Source organism: Microcaecilia unicolor, chromosome 2 (assembly GCF_901765095.1).
Source record: "Microcaecilia unicolor chromosome 2, aMicUni1.1, whole genome shotgun sequence".
Classification (NCBI taxonomy): domain Eukaryota; kingdom Metazoa; phylum Chordata; class Amphibia; order Gymnophiona; family Siphonopidae; genus Microcaecilia; species Microcaecilia unicolor.
Window position 1 is genome coordinate 220,174,213 of NC_044032.1, and position 16,716 is coordinate 220,190,928.

Here is a 16,716-nt window from a genome sequence, read left to right on the forward strand (position 1 = left end):
GAGAGCTGGGTGGCAGAGTAGAAACCCTAGAGGAAAGGCTCGATGAGCAGGAGGAACAGCAAAGCTTGATGAGCTCATGCATTTCAAAGCAGCAGGAACAATATGAGGAACTTAAGTATAAAATGGATGACCTCGAGAATAGAGGAAGAAGACACAACCTGAGGTTCCGTGGAGTCCCTGAAAGCGGAGATATGGAAGATATCCAAACGCTGGTGAGGAACCTATGTGAAAAAATTATGGGAGAGGCCTGGGACCCTAGTGCAGCGGCTATGGATAGAGCGCATAGAGTACAGGACCAGAGACTTGAAAATAGACCCAGAGACATACTTGTGAGATTCTCCTCTTATACATTTAAAGAGATGGTGTGGCAAAAAGCCCGGCAGCTTCCAACCCTGGAATATAACGAAGCCAGAGTCTCGGTGTTTCAAGACCTTTCAGTGTTTACACTGGATGCAGAGACGTGCCATGTGACCAGTGATTGAGGTGTTGAACAAGGAAAAGATCGCTTACAGATGGGCCTTTCCATTTGCCATTTGTTTTGTGATCAAGGGACAACAGTGTAGGACAAGGAAGGTGACTGATGCCTGGAAAAGCCTGCACGAGGCTGGGTTGACTGTGTCGGAGACGGTGCCCACGGAGATGGCGGTGACAACAAAAGCACGCATGCAAAAGTGGAAGAGAGTCCCATCGAATGCGAAGACATCGAGACTTCAGACTTGAAAGCCCAAAGAGGACTCTGATGTTTAAGAATGGACTGTGCATAAGGTTTAACTTGAGGTGGAAATGGAGGTTGAGTGCATGAGAATGAATGTTGCCTAATGTGAGATGAGCTGGTATGGTGGAGGAGGGTGTGTTCATATGCTGTATAATTGAAAATGGGGGTATGTGTGAAATAGGGAGGCAGAACTGGGTGGTGTGTTGGCCTTCAGGGCCGCTTTCTTCTAGTTACCCATGCAATGCCGGAGGGTATTGTCTGGTGAGTGGATGTCAAAGGGGGAGGGAGGGAGGGAGGACGAGAGTCAGAGGGGATCTTGGGGAGGGGGGGATGGGTATACACCTTTCTTAGAAAATGCTGACAGAACAGAGTTGGTAAATGGTGGGCTATAAGTTCTTCACTTATAATATAAAGGGCCTAAATTCTCCTTATAAACGGCACGCCCTTTGGCGTGAACTGCGTCTTGGGCAACCACATGTGGTTTTTTTACAAGAAACTCATCTCTTAAAAAAGCATGAGAAACTATTGTATTCCAAATGTTATCCACATGTGGTGTGTGCCTCAGATGTCCTAGGAGTTAAAAAAAGAGGGGTGGCCATAATGTTTCATAAAAATGTCACAGTGCAGATCTTGCATACTAGAAGAGATAAGAAGATTCCGCTTTTTGCATATCAGGTTGGAGCAGGAGGAGTATACACTGGTCAGTGTATACGCGCCCAATGAAGGGCAGGAGCGTTTTTTCCGGCACCTTCAGAAGGAGCTGCAGGCCTTTGCTAGAGGGAAGGTGATAGTGGCCGGAGATTTTAACGCGACCATGAAGCCTGGCTTGGACAAGTTGACTCCTCCTGCCCCGGCAGACTGCAGAATTGCTAAAGCATTAAATAGCCTTGTTGAGGCGATGGGGCTGTATGATGGGTGGCGCTTGGGGAATCCTAGAGGGAGGGACTTTACTTTTTATTGCCAAGTGCACCATACTTACTCCAGATTGGATTATATTTTTCTTGATAAAACGTTATCTGAAGGGGGGGAAGAATCCGATATAGGCCATATCACAATATCGGATCATGCCCTGGTCTGGCTTGTTGTTCCTTCCCTGAGGGAGGAGGAGCGAGATAAAAGATGGACATTTAATAATAGTTTGCTGCAGGATCCTGAAACAGTAGCCAGTTTTATTCCCATACTAAGAGAGTACTTTGATATCAATCTGGACTCGGGGCCTACATTGGGCACCGTGTGGGATGCATTCAAGGCAGTCTCGAGAGGACATTTTATTAAGTGTGCCAGTCAGAAGGCCAGAGTACACCGGGAGAGGCTGGCACATTGTATGGATAGACTGGCTATATTGGAGGATAAATACAAAACATCAGGCTCAGTAGCTGATTATCGAAAACTACAAGAGGTGCGACTGGAAATTGCGGGGCTACACGAGGAAAGCTTGAAGTTTGTGAGTGCAAGAATGAAACAGGTTCACTATGCTTGCACTAACAAACCTGGACGCTTGCTGGCTAACAAATTGAGTCAATTGAGAGCAGATCGGCACATTTTAAGAATTAGAGATGCTGGGGGTGTCATGACGCACAAATCAGTACAGATCAGGGATTGCTTCGCCCAATACTATGAGAACCTCTATAGAGAGGATGCCGCTGTACAGACTGGGGAAATAGATGAGTACTTACAGACAAGGGGGCTACCAGCTCTCTCTGAAACACAAAAGAAAGAGTTGGAGGACCCAGTGGGGGTAAAGGAGGTGATAGAAGTGGTGAAAGCATTACCAAGGGGGAAGGTGCCAGGATTAGACGGCTTCACAAATGAGTTCTTTAAGGCATATGTGATGGAGCTAGCGCCTTATCTGCCGATGATAATCAATGCTGTCAGAGAGGGGGCTCCTTTCCCTAGGACGATGATGGAGGCGTGGGTAGCGGTAATACCAAAGCCTGGCAAGGACCATACTGAATGTGCCTCATATAGACCCATCTCGATCCTTAATACAGATGTCAAAATCCTGGCCAAGGTGTTAGCTAACCGTCTGGGGAGGGTACTCCCCTGCTTGATCCATCCGGACCAAGTGGGATTTATAGCCTAGAGACAGGCCATGGATAACATACGCCGCACAATAGATCTTATATACACAACACAGAAAAAAACACGGCCCGCAGTGCTACTCGGTCTGGATGCGGAAAAGGCGTTTGACCGGATACACTGGGGATATTTAGATAAGGTTTTGCATAGAGTGGGAATTAGACAGCATTTTAGAGCCTGGATCCAGGCCTTATGCTCTTTGCCGAGGGCCTGTGTGAGAGTAAACGGGGGGAATTCAGTGACATTCGCCTTGGGGTGCGGAACCAGACAGGGGTGTCCGTTGTCTCCATTACTGTTTGCTCTGGCAATGGAACCCCTGGCAGCAGCTATTCGTGAGAATAATGATATTACTGGAGTGCAGGTTAGAGGGCAGGAGTATAAAATTGCGCTCTTCGTAGACGATGTGCTGCTGTCACTAACGAATCCACTGGTTTCTTTGCCTAACTTAATGAAAGAAATAGGGGAACACGCACAGGTCTCGGGCTACAAATTGAACTCTAGCAAATCTATGGGTTTAGCTGTGGGAGTTCCACGGGGATTGATGGAGACACTGAAGATGTCTTTTGCATTTAAATGGGAGAGTCGTGCATTATGTTACCTAAAGATTACGAGTGACCTATCAGAGCTTTTTGAAGCTAATTATCCAGCTCTGAAGAGGGAGGTGCAGACAGACTTAGACAAATGGGCAACTATGGGATTGTCTTGGTTCTGGAGGATCGCGGCGATTAAGATGAATATCTTGCCCCGTCTTTTATATTTATTCCAGGTTCTTCCATTACGAGTACTCCAAATCTTTTTATCAGGTCTCCAGGATAAGTTGATCCGCTTTATCTGGAACCAGAAAAGACCAAGGTTATCACGAGCTCTTCTATATAAAAGTAAAAGGTTAGGAGGGTTGGGAGTACCGAACTTGTTCTGGTACTATTGTGCGGCACAGACCAGAGCGGCGGTGGACTGGTTTAGGAAAGATAGTTATAAATTGTGGATTGATATTGAACAGGATTTAGTGGGATCACGGAAATTAGCCCATTTAATGTGGCTTCCTAACAAATATAGGGGCAGAGTTGACATATTCCCGCCCACAGTACAAGCTACGTTCTACTATTGGGATCTTATGTTTTCAGAACGTCAACCGCCGGTATCTGGCTTAGCTCCCATAGCAGATAATCCAATGTTCGAGCCAGGTACAGGAAATAACACCTTCAGGAGATGGGCAGACTCTGGGCTGGACATGTTAGGTCAGATGCATGTAGAGGAGAAAATAGTGCCTTTTGTACAGCTGGTGGATGATTTGGGGATCAGGGATAAGGACTACTATGCCTACACACAGGTACAACACTTTTTGACAGGCCAGGCTTACAGAGGAAGTCTGAAGCGGGAGATGCATCCATTGGAGGAAATATGCGTAGACTCTAAGCTTGAGCGAGGACTGATATCCTTCCTGTACGCACACTTGGTGGCCACTGCCAGACCATATGTAAAACATAGGAGGAGGTGGGAGCAAGAATTACATTTCACATTACCGGAGGTGGACTGGGTGACACTGGAGAAAAGGATTTTGAAATCAGCTCGAGCAGTGAGTATGCAAGAGAATGCTATTAAAGTATTTTATAGATGGTATCTGACGCCGGTTAGACTGCACCACATGTTTGCTAGAGTGCCAAAGGAATGTTGGAGGAATTGCGGGGAAGAGGGGACTATGGGGCACATTTGGTGGTCTTGCCCCTAAAGCAAAGGCTTATTGGAAGGGGGTACAAGCCCGTATTCAGAAGTGGGTTGGCAAGTCTGTGAGGTGGCATCCCCTAATTTTCTTATTTGGGCAGCGACCAATAGGCCTTACGTCAGATCAGTGGCTTCTGTTGAGAGGAAGTAACATAGTAGATGACGGCAGAAAAAGACCTGCACGGTCCGTCCAGTCTGCCCAACAAGATAAACTCAAAAGTACTACTTTTTGTGTATACCCTACCTTGATTTGTACCTGTCCTCTTCAGGGCACAGACCGTATAAGTCTGCCCCACACTATCCCCACCTCCCACCTCCCAACCACCAGCCCCGCCTCCCACCACCAGCTCTGGTACAGACCGTATAAGTCTGCCCAGCATTATCCCCGCCTCCCAACCACCAGCCCTGGCACAGACCGTATAAGTCTGCCCAGCACTATCCCTGCCTCCCAACCATCAGCCCCGCCTCCCACCACCGGCTCTGCCACCCAATCTCGGCTAAGCTCCTGAGGATCCATTCCTTCTGAACAGGATTCCTTTATGTTTATCCCACACATGTTTGAATTCCGTTACCGTTTTTATTTCCACCACCTCCCGTGGGAGGGCATTCCAAGCATCCACTACTCTCTCCGTGAAGATGTGGAAGGTTTGATCATGATGCCTGTGGTGAGCAATTTGGTGGTACATCAAACAGATGAAGATAATATCCTAGTTAAAAGATCTTCAGCACCCAACAGTTGGAGGTTATAAGGAGCCAGCAGTCTGTGACAAACCTGAAGACTCTCTCCAACTGAAAGGTTGTCAAGCATGGACACCAGAACACTGGTTATGTTCTCGTGGAGGGAGTCAAAACCCTCTCCATGGTATTGGCTATACAGCTAGATGAGATATGTGGGTGCTCTACTGTCTTGGACAACAGCAAGATCTTCACTGTTTGGGAACAGCAGGAAGAAGGAAGAATATGTACACATATGAGAGTAACAGGATCTGCTTTAACCTCCATTCTGACACTTCCTGGAAGAGGAGGGTGGTGAAGTGGGACTGGAGAGAGGCTTAAGGATATCACTGTGCTCTTTTATGGGAAATGCATCCTCTATTTCTGAAGAGATTCTATCTCTGACCCAGAACATCAACAAGCTTTTCTTGAACATCAGTCAGAGGCCCAGAGCCATGACAGTCTATTTATTTATTATATTTGTATCCTGCATTTTCCCACTAAAAGCAGGCTCAATGCGGCTTACGTAGTAATAGGTAACACAGAATTTTGTTATATAAAGTAGGAAATTAAGTATAACATAACAGAAGGATGGATGGGTAGTCAATGCCATTTAGAAAAAACACAGAGTTGCCAGGACTGTTTTCCACATTCTTTCCCCTTGCCTAATAGTGAATGGAGCTGTGTGATCTTGTGGAGACTGCAAACTCCTCCATCTTGTGCACAATATTTCATAAATACATACCCATGAAAGCTGGTAAAAGCTAAGAGGTTAGCATAGTACTCTGAAAAAACTTTCTCCTAAAAGGCTCCAATGTCTGAACCCAAGGCAAGATGCCAGAGCTGACATGCCGCCGCCGCCGCCCCCCTCCCCCCCATCGTGGCGTTTTATTTAACGGTGACATTCCAAACCCGGCAGTGATTTCCATATGCTGCCCTGCCGCTGCTGGCACCCTCCTCTTCCCTTTACTGCGACTGCCTGAGCCTTTGACAAAACAGGAAGTTATATCAGAGAGGCGGCGTTCAGTTCTGGTCACCACATCTCAAAAAAGATATAGCAATTTAGATAAGGTTCAAAGAACAGCGACCAAAATGATAAAGGTGATGGAGCACCTGTCATATGAGGAAAGGCTAAAGAGGTTAAGGCTTTTCAGTTTGGAAAAGAGATGGCTGAGGGAAGATATGATTGATGTCTACAAAATCCTGAGTGGTGTACAACGAGTAGAAATTAATCAATTTTTTTACTCTTTCATAAAGTACAAAGACTATGGAACACTCAAGGAAGTTACATGGAAATATTTTTAAAACAAATAGGAGGAAATATTTTTTCACTCAATGAATAGTTAAACTCAGGAATTCTTTGCTGGAGGACAAAATAATGTCTGTTAGTGTATCTGGGTTTAAAATAGGTTTGGACAAGTTCCTGGAGGAAAAGTCCATTGTCTGCTATTGAGATAGACATGGGGAAGCCACTGCTTGGCCTGGGATTGGTAGCATCGAATTTTGCTACTTTGGGTTTCTGCCAGTTACTGTGACCTGGCTTGGCCACTGCTCAAAACAGGATACTGGGCTAGATGGACCATTGGCCTGACCCAGTATGGCTATTCTTATGTTCTTATATCTGATTCCAAAAGCCTCTATCAATGCTTGATGTTGAGGGACATTGATGCACTCTCTCTGTCTACACACTTCCAGCATCCAATGCAGCTCCTGGATCCAAGGAGACTGATTTGTGTGGTGCCACTGTTGATGGACTGGACTTAGAAATACCAAAACTCCATTCACTTTCTCTCAACCAAGACCACCTCTCAGACACCTGTGAACACAAATTTCAATGAGGGCTCAAGGTCTGGCTCCAGGCACTGCCAGTACCAATTATGTGTATCTGTTATGGATAGGGTTCTGCTACAGTAGATGCACTTTTTAAAAGATGAGGGAGGCTTTTCACTGGGATACACCACCAAAAAAAATACACCACAACAAAATCAAATGACTTGATAGTAAAAAGAAAAAATTAAACTGAACCAGGGCAACCTAGACCTTTAAAGGAGACCTGACTGGGCAGATCTGAGTAATCTATGTGAAAAAAAGAAAGAAAACTTGAAATCGGACAAAAAAAAAACAAAAAACAAAACTCTGGTACTACAAGGACACCAGGAACCCACACGATGATAACAGATGTTAAAGAAAAATGTTTACACTGTGACAGTGGCAAGTGACGCAGAAGCACTGTAGGTTTTTCATAAGCTTCTGGATGCATCTAAGGAGAATTATTTGTGTGCTGGGCTCCGCTGATAACATCACCCATCGGTGAGGACTTGCTATCCCTGCTTGTACTCAGAGAAGCAGATTGATCTCAGTTTCAGACACTCTCTTACACATACAAGTAACATGCTCATTTCAGTTTTCATAATGTACCTCAAATGTGAATTAATGGCTGCATTGCAATTATTTGCCCCAGGCTGAACAATTACCTCAACTATATAAGAAATCTGATATGGAAGTAGATTCCGTAGAATTACTGCAGGCCACAAATGAATTACGTATGGCAAATCCCATCTATCATCTGTGCATGCAGATATCAAAACGTCCTTTACAGGCACAATATTCAAAATAAGAGAATTATTAGCTGACTCAAAATGCTTGCATTTTTTCTGCAGTAATGTGCCATCACTCTTCATGATGTTTTCAAAACTAATTCCTTCACACATTTCATACTCTTCACTTGCAGGTTTCAAACAAAGTACAGATCTGCAAATTAACAACAAAAATATTTCAGAATACTTTTTACAAATATATAGTCACCAGAAAATAATCATGGGGGATTAAAAAAATGTGTTTGTAATACATTTATTTTACTTTATTTGGATTAGGCTCACACCTATTCAGTTATAGTTCAATGTGAGTTACATTCAGGTACAGTAGGTATTTAGATGTATTCTTCCACAGTGGAAAGAGTTCATCTGAACCTTCAGTGACATACAGCACTTTCAAGTGACTCTTAATACAATCTCCACCAATGCATTCAGGAATCGTCAGGCTATTGACTCTTCCACTCTCTCCTCAAACCTCTACCACTGTGTTATACAGGTCTGTCAATGAGGTTGTTTCTTCCTACAATACTATTTCTCTTTTCTGCTCTGGATACTCTCACTCCTCCCATTCCCTGTTCTGTAAGGCGTACCAAACCTCAGTCTTGGCTGACCTTTAGAACCCAAAACCTACGTTCTTGTGCTCGACCTGCCAAACACCTTTGACTGAAATCCTGTGCCCATGCTGAGTTCATACATTTAAAATTCTTGTTGACCTCCTTCCGGTATGCTCTTTCACTTGCCAAACAGGACTACTACATCCAGTTGACAAACTCTCTTGGCTCAAACCCTTGATGAATCTTTGCCACACTGAACTCACTCCTCAAAGTCCCTTCACCTCCTGCCTCCCCCCATCACTTTCTCCTCAGACTCTGGCTGAGTACTTTCAAGATAAGCTTCACAAGATTAACCTTGAGTTCTCAACCAAGTCACCTCTCCTTCCCCCCAGTCCATTTCCATTCTCTCAAGCCTCAACTCCTGCCTCCTTATCTGAAATCACTTAAGAGAAAACTGCACATTTTTTCCTCCTCCAAACTGACTATCTGTTCCTCTGATCCCATCTACTTAACACTATCTTTCTTCTGTCGTATCCTGAATCTTTCACTTTCCACTGCAACTGTATCTGATGCCTTCAAACAAGCTGTAGTTACACCACTCCTCAAAACACCTTTACTGGACCCTACTTGCCCTTCCAACTATCACCCCATCTCCCTCCTCCCTCTCCTATCCAAGCTACTTGAACGTGCTATTCACCGCCATTGTGTTGACTTTCTTTCATCTCAACCTATTCTTGATCAGCTTAAATCTGGCTTTTGCCTTCTTTATTCAACTGAAACAGCCCTTGCTAAATGCTCCAATGACCTGTTCCTGGCTAGATCCAAAGGTCTCTATTCTATCCTCATCCTTCTCGATCTGCTGCTTTTGACTCTGTTGATCACTGTTTACTCCTCGATACGCTGTCCTCACTGGATTTCAGGGCTCTGTTCTTTCTTGTCTTTCTACTTATCTCTCCCATTGCACTTTTAGTGTAGACTCTGGTAGATCCTCCTCCACTTCTATCCCACTATACGTTGGTGTACCCTCAGGGCTCTGTCTTGGGATCTCTTCTTTTCACCATCTATACTTCTTCCTTTGGTCAGAGCACCATGGTTTTCATTATACCTTTATGCAGATGACTCCCAGATCCATTTCTCTACACTAGAAAGTTCAGCAGGAATCCAGGCCCAAGTATCTGCCTGTCTGACATTGTTGTCTGGATGTCTCACCGCAATCTGAAACTAAACATGACCAAGACTGAGCATCTTATCTTTCCCCCTAAACCCACCTCTCCTCTTCCCCCTTTCTCTATCTCTGTGGATAACACTCTCATCCTCCCTGTCTCATCAGCTTGTAACCTTTGGGTCATCTTTGACACCTCTATGTCTTTCTCTGCACATATCCAACAGACTGCTAAACCTGTTGTTTTGTTCTCTATAATATCACCAAAATTTGTCCCTTTCATTATGAGCACACTATCAAAACCCTTACCCACACTCTTATCACCTTCTCAGACTACTGTAACTTATTTACTTCTCACAGATCTCCCACTAAGCCATCAATCTGGCCAAAATTCTGCTGTACAACTTACATTCTGCTAGTGTCGCTATGCTTATATTAGCCCTTTCCTCAAGTCACTTGAATGGCTCCCCATCCATTTCGGCATACAGTTCAAATTCCTCTTACTGACTTACAAGTGCATTCACTCTGCAACTCCTCAGTACCTCTCTACTCTTATCTCTCCCTGGGAACTCTGTTCATCAGGTAAATCTCTCTTACCTGTATCCTTCTCCTCCACTGCCAACTCCAGACTCTGTTCCTTTTATCTTGCTGCACTATATGCCTGGAATAGACTTCCTAAGTCAGTTCATCAAGCTCCATCTCTGGCAGTCTTCAAATCTAGGCTAAAAGCCCACCTTTTTGATGCTGCTTTTAACTCCTAACCCCTATTCACTTGTACAATGCCCATGTCTATTTTATCATTCCCCCCCTTAAGTAATTCCCTTATCCCTTGTTTGTCCTGATTAGATTGTAAGCTCTGTCAAAGCAGGGACTGTCTCTTCATATTCATCTGAATAGTGCTGCGTATGTCTAGTAGTACTATAGAAATGAAAAGCAGTATATTTAACAGTAAACCTTTTGTACCTTTTTCTTTCCTTGCTTGTTTTTATGCTTTGTAAACCTCTTAGATATTTTACTTCTGATTGGTGATATAGCAAATAAAGATGACTGACTATGACAATTCCATATTGTCCACAAACACTACTTATTTATAACCAGGACAAAGAGGAAAAGGTAACAAGGAAACAGATCTGGTCATGTTCAATTCCTTTTTTCTGGAATTACCTTGGGAGTTTCAGATACTGACATATATTGAAGTTTTTAAGTGTCAGTTGAAAACATGGCTTTTAATTTTAGTCTTTGATTCTAAAAATTAGATCTTGCTAACATCAGAAGTATAAAAAAAAACACACAAAAAAAACATCCAGTCCTAACTATATGGTTTAACTTCTCATTTACTGCTAATTTATATATACAAGCAAATTAAGAAACTACCATGTTGCCTATTATGGCATCATTTGTATTCTGCTGACATTTATCACATTTCTTCTATATGATTTTTTTTTTCCAGTGGTGTTAAATGTTTATATTTGATACTTTATCTTGTTAGTCCTATTACCAGGATTCAATTTACCACCTCCATATTTACCACTTATATTTATGCTTATATTTGATCATTTTACTACTGTTATGCTGTTAATATTTTAAGTTTTATGTCAAGCTGTAGATCAACGAGTGTATTTCTTCATAAATCCCAATCAATAAAATCATGATTTCACTTATGACATGTCTTGGCTTAATTATTGTTTTAATTATGACATGATGTAACTTAGTTTGGGGTCTTAGTCTTAAGTCCTGGTCCTCGTACTCAAGAGCTGCCAATGGGTAAGCTTTTCAGACTACCCTTAATAAATATGTATGAGAGAGATTTGCATATGATGAGATAGTAGGCATGCAAACTTCTCTCATGCATATTCTTTAGGGATATACTGAAAAGATCCTCCCACTTAAATCACAAGTGCTCTGGTATATCTGAGTGCAGGAAAATACATTTCATAATTAATTGGAGCTACTAGGTCTCGCTGAAGGGTCATCTGAAACACCTCAAGGGCCTGATTTCTAAGCTGTATTGACTATTTAATACGAGAATTGCCACACACTATCAGCAGATAACATAAGATGCAGTTAGATGCACCTCTTGAGGTAGCATTAATTGCTCTTGCTATCTTTTGGGCTTAATTACCTGTTAACTGTTAGGAACAAACCTCACCACAAAATGACGCTTTCCATTCATGCACTCTAATTTCCATATTAAACCGCTAATGTGGAAAAACACCATTTTGGGGAAAGAACCAGGCACACCCATTAAAGGGGGGGGGGGGGGGTCGACCACACAGCGAGGCATTAGACTACAATGTTTACGCACAGCCAGCAATGGATACACAGCAGCTTGACACATAACAGTTACAAGTTTGGGGTAACTACTGCTGAAGAAAGAGTTGTGTGGAAAGTTATCAAGTTGATGCAAATGGTAGGCTTGCATGTGAGCAGCCTTGTTATAAGGAAACAACGTGTATACAGCTTGTCTCCTGGCTTCGACGGCCGGGAGGCCTAGAACGTCATTTTGTAAATGTGGTAGGTGCCTCCTTCAACAGGAGACACCAAGTGACATCGGGTGCTTGTAAAACAGCACAGGGGGCCAACAGGGGCTTGGTACGGCTTGGCCTGTGGCCCAGAATATGCAACTACTTGTAGAAGCTGTGTACCCGGGTAGAAATGCAAATGCTGGCATAATGATTATTAGAAGATGTAATGTAATTTGTTTAAGTTGTAACAATTTTGATGTTCCTGGCTGCTGCAAAAATAAATCCAATTCTATCGAAGATATGGCTTGTAGTGTGGTATTGAAGGGGGCGGGGGTTGATACGTCTGAGTGTGTGCCGAATGCCCGAGTTGTGGTATAGGCAGGATCATAACAGCTAACAGAGGTCCTTACTCTATGTGAGCTATTTATATTGCAGGTAATAGAACAGTTAATGATACCTCAAGAGGTGTATCTAAGAGTACTACTCATTATTTGCCATGCACTTAATGCATGATAGCAACATTTTCTGTGTTACCTGCATGGCAGCTCTCCCTATTTTGGCAATTACTGTGAAGTAACCACAAAACCTTATAGCACTTTAGTAAATAGAAGCCTCAGGTTTTTTTTTTTTTTGCAAGTGCTTTTTATTCTCTGGCATGATAATATACAAATATGCATATTCATATCTTAATACACTACTGTGTATTAAATGCTAGCAAAGTCTTTAGTTATATTTTCATCTTTTCAGAAGACATTCACTAAGCATATCTTTTTAGCTACATTTTTCAATTTTTAATGTCATTACAAAGCTTTGCAATTTAGCAGGACTTAAGCAATCACCTGTAAGAGGTCAAAGGAATGTTAAACTCATCTTCTGGTGAGACAGTTCCCAGCAGTCTTCCTTCTTCATAAACATTAAATGCAATTGAAAAATGATTTTTTACCTGTGTTAACAAGCACAAATGAGTAATTATTAGAAAGGTGGTTAAGTAAATAAAATATGATTTTGCACAGATTTCAATACACTTTTCTTATAATGCAGCAAGCATTGCAACCTTAGGGATATTTCCAAATCTAAAATATATTACTGTGCAATATAACATGTTATACATTATGTTTATTTTTATTAAAAATTTGCTATACCGCCTATTCCAAAAATAATGGGTCTAATCAATGTACAATTAAAATTGATAACATAAAACATTAAAAGAAAAGAACGCCAGTAGCAATAGGAGAAAAGACAAGCATTATTTCAAAGAAACAGATATATAACTAAATTCACCGTATGTCTAGAGACAGACTCCAAGTTGTCATGAGTTGTGGCCAAAAGCTTGCTGATAGTAATATGTTTTCAAGAAAGATTTAAACATGACAAAAGATTCTTTACATGTATATATTGGCCCATAAAGAGTTATAGAAGAGGACATTCTGAAAATTCAGCTTCCAAGAGAATCCACAAATCCTAGCACACCCCTCCCCCCACATACCCAAGTGCACTATGGAATGACTTATTGGAGTCAACTACCACAGAATGGTATATAAATTGTCTCAAATCTTGGAGCTTTCTAGATGCTATACATAAAGTCTGCTCTCTTACTGACTGGGCAAATTGGGGAGGGGGGGCATCTCATCTGTACATCCGTTACAACTTCCTTTGGTGGTGGTGGTGGTTTGGGGGGGGATTGAGGATTTGGAGAACATCCAAGGTTTCTGCCCTGGGTTCCTCCTCCATTTATAACATAAATGGAATGGAACTAGCCATTTCCCTGATGAAGTCACTTAAGGAGAATTCATCTGAGAGAGACTTTCTACCTTTATGGGGAACAGTGGAATATCATGGCATGCCAATGGAGCTGCCCTCTCCAGAGAACTCTGCAGATTCATTTAGCATCCCATGCATGCTCCAATTTAGACCCACAAAAATACCACTGGATTATTGTAACTCTCTCTATTCTGGTATCTCGGGAAAGCAGCTGAAACAGTTACAGTTAATGCAGAATACTGCTATTAGGATGATGTGCGATCTCAGACATTTGGATAGTTTCTCTATCAAGATTTTCATTGGCTCAAAATAAATAAATGCTTTGAGTTCAAAATCATACGTCTCGTTTATAGATCACTTTTTGGTTCCAATTCTGAAGGTGTAATTGAATTATTGACTTTTCTGTCAGTGGAAAGAACATTAGGTTTTGTGAGCACTGGTAAGTTGGGATTTCCCTCTGGAAAACTTTCACTTTCGGTCTAAATCCATTGTTTTGCTGTATAGTTTCCATGTACTGGAACAAGATTATGTAATGCACTCCCTCAGGATCTAAGATTTGTATCTTCCTTTTCCTCTTTTAGGAAGCAGTTAAAAGCATGCTTGTTTGATATGTTTTAGAAATTATTATTCTTAAATATTTTTGATTGAATAGTTGTGATGTTTGTATTCTCTCCATTATTGTTGGGGTTCTCCTTTTATATGTAAACTACTATGAATCCTTAGAGAATTTCAGTGGTATAGAAAACTCAGAAACAAAAGTCTGGGTCTGAGCCTGCCTAGATTCTAACATCTCTGTTGAGACATTTTGTGACCAAGGGCATCTAAATACTAGTATATACCTGTACTCTGAGAAATCTTCCTCCCCTGATACCCTGGAGACAGAGAATGGTGTGGTTGACATTGACTATGATGCTACTTGAGGCGTTTGAATCGCTGACCTACCTCCACGAATAACATGGGTCTTGAGAATCAGTTGCAGACCCAAATACATAGACAGTCAAAGCATTGCATTAACCCATTAGTGCCCAATGTTCCCATGATTTGTTCACATATGGCTTATTATGGGACAATTGGGCACTAATGGGTTAAGCAAAGATTCAAGTAAACCTCTTCGATATCTTCCTGTTGAACTTCAAGATTAAAGGAGCATTAAGTAAGGACATTTCTCCTGAGTCACCTAAGGAGTATCAGTGGCCTGATCTTGGATCCTTGGAGACTGTACAAAACCCAACAGCAAGGAAGTTGAGCAAGCCTGTGTCCAGGAGCACTTCAAAGACAGACAGATGACCGTAACCTCGGTTGTCAATACACACTTTGATGAGGCTCAATGTTGATGCTTCTCAACCTTAGCTCTATGGTCAACATCTTGTATCAAAGAAAAATCTATACTATCCATCTTTTTTCCAGCTCCCCTCCCTCTACCCACATACTCCATGAACCTTTTTTTCCAGCACCCCTCCCTGCACCCACACTGCACACTCCTATTAGTCCTCATCTGAGACTCATAAACACTTACTGCATTGATGACAAACCATGGTTGACAGCCGCTTGGAAAGTCCTCCCTTTAATAATTCAGCCCCACACTTGCTCTGCCTGGGCTGATGCAGCAAGGTTCACACTGACATATGCACGGGCCAGCTGTATGTGGAGGTCACAACATGCATGAGTCAGTAAATCAGGTGACCTCTGACATTGCTGGCCCGTGCATGTCAGTGTGAGCCTTGTTGCATTAGCCTGAGCAGAGAACAAGTGCGGCTGTGCAGGATTATTGAAGGGAGGAGGCGGTACTTAGACATCTTAAAGGACCCTGGGTAGGTAGGTGGTCACAGATAGGCTTGTACACTCCCAAAGGAGGTGAAGTGGGAAGTGCTGCTGAACCCGGACAAAATCATCGCTGAGAGACAGGTGCAGCGCTACCCTCAACAGGGCCTTCGGCACCCATCCACACCTTTTCATCGCCGGCTGCCTGGAGCTGCAAAAGAGAAGAAAGCAGGGAGCGCACACAACTGCAGAGCCAGGGAACGGCAGGTCACAGGAGATACCTGCGGGATTATCTCTTGACTGCGACACAACTGGGGTGTCGCAGCACACTGGTTGAAAAACGCTAATCTAGACCAATGCTACTAATGCCTAAGTTGACAACCATGCTTAGCACAGATCTTTAGACGTTGCTCTTCACATCTCTGTATTTCTTTATCATCTCCAAGCACAAATAGCACTGAAAGAGTTCAGCATCATGTCCAGAAAACTGAAAACACCAGTTGTGGGTATCCACTCCAGGTATTGTCTTGCAATACAGTCCACACTTTTTAAAAACTACCAGACACTCTCTTTTGTAACATGTCACTGAAAAACACAGCTGCAGCAAAGTTTTTGCTCAACGGAACTTATGCAGTCAAGACACACCCTTCTCATTTTTGGGCCCCCAAAATGTGGGATGCTTCAGGGTTCACCCTTATCTCCTTTATTATTCAATATTTTTATGGGCTCATTATCTTTGCTTTAAAGATGAGTTTCTTTATTCGTATGCCGATATTATTGAATGCCACTAAGAAGAGAGTTTTATGGCTAGGGAAAAACTGTCCACCTCCTTCCTCAATGCTGTACTTAAATAATAATGATCAGTAAGACAAAGCACATCAAAGGTTTGGGGGTTTATGACTGATTCTTCTGTCTTTGGACCCCCAAATCAATTTACATAAAAAGTGGTTTTATAAAGTTGAAACGGCTAAGGGCTATTCATCCCTACTTCTATGAGCATCACTTTTCTATATTGTTACAATACTCTATTTTATCCCAATTAGACTACTGTAATTCCATATATGCAGGAAAAACAGGTATACTTGAGAAAAAGCTTCAGCTTCTGCAAAATGACGCGGTCAGCTTAATATTTAAAAGGAAAACATTTGACCATATATCTCCACTGCTGATCAATCTTCATTGGCTCCCA

General features: G+C 42.5%; 1 protein-coding gene across 1 annotated transcript in view; it reads right to left on the reverse strand.

The window, feature by feature from the left end:
• Window positions 1–16,716, reverse strand: part of VPS13A (vacuolar protein sorting 13 homolog A) — a 556,982-nt gene that overhangs the window by 249,495 nt on the left and 290,771 nt on the right. The window contains exons 46-47 of the mRNA XM_030193720.1: window positions 12,845–12,948; window positions 7,705–7,981 (exon numbers count right to left, since the gene is read on the reverse strand). Coding sequence (XP_030049580.1) covers window positions 7,705–7,981; window positions 12,845–12,948 — 381 coding nt within the window. The remainder of the gene's footprint in view (window positions 1–7,704; window positions 7,982–12,844; window positions 12,949–16,716) is intronic.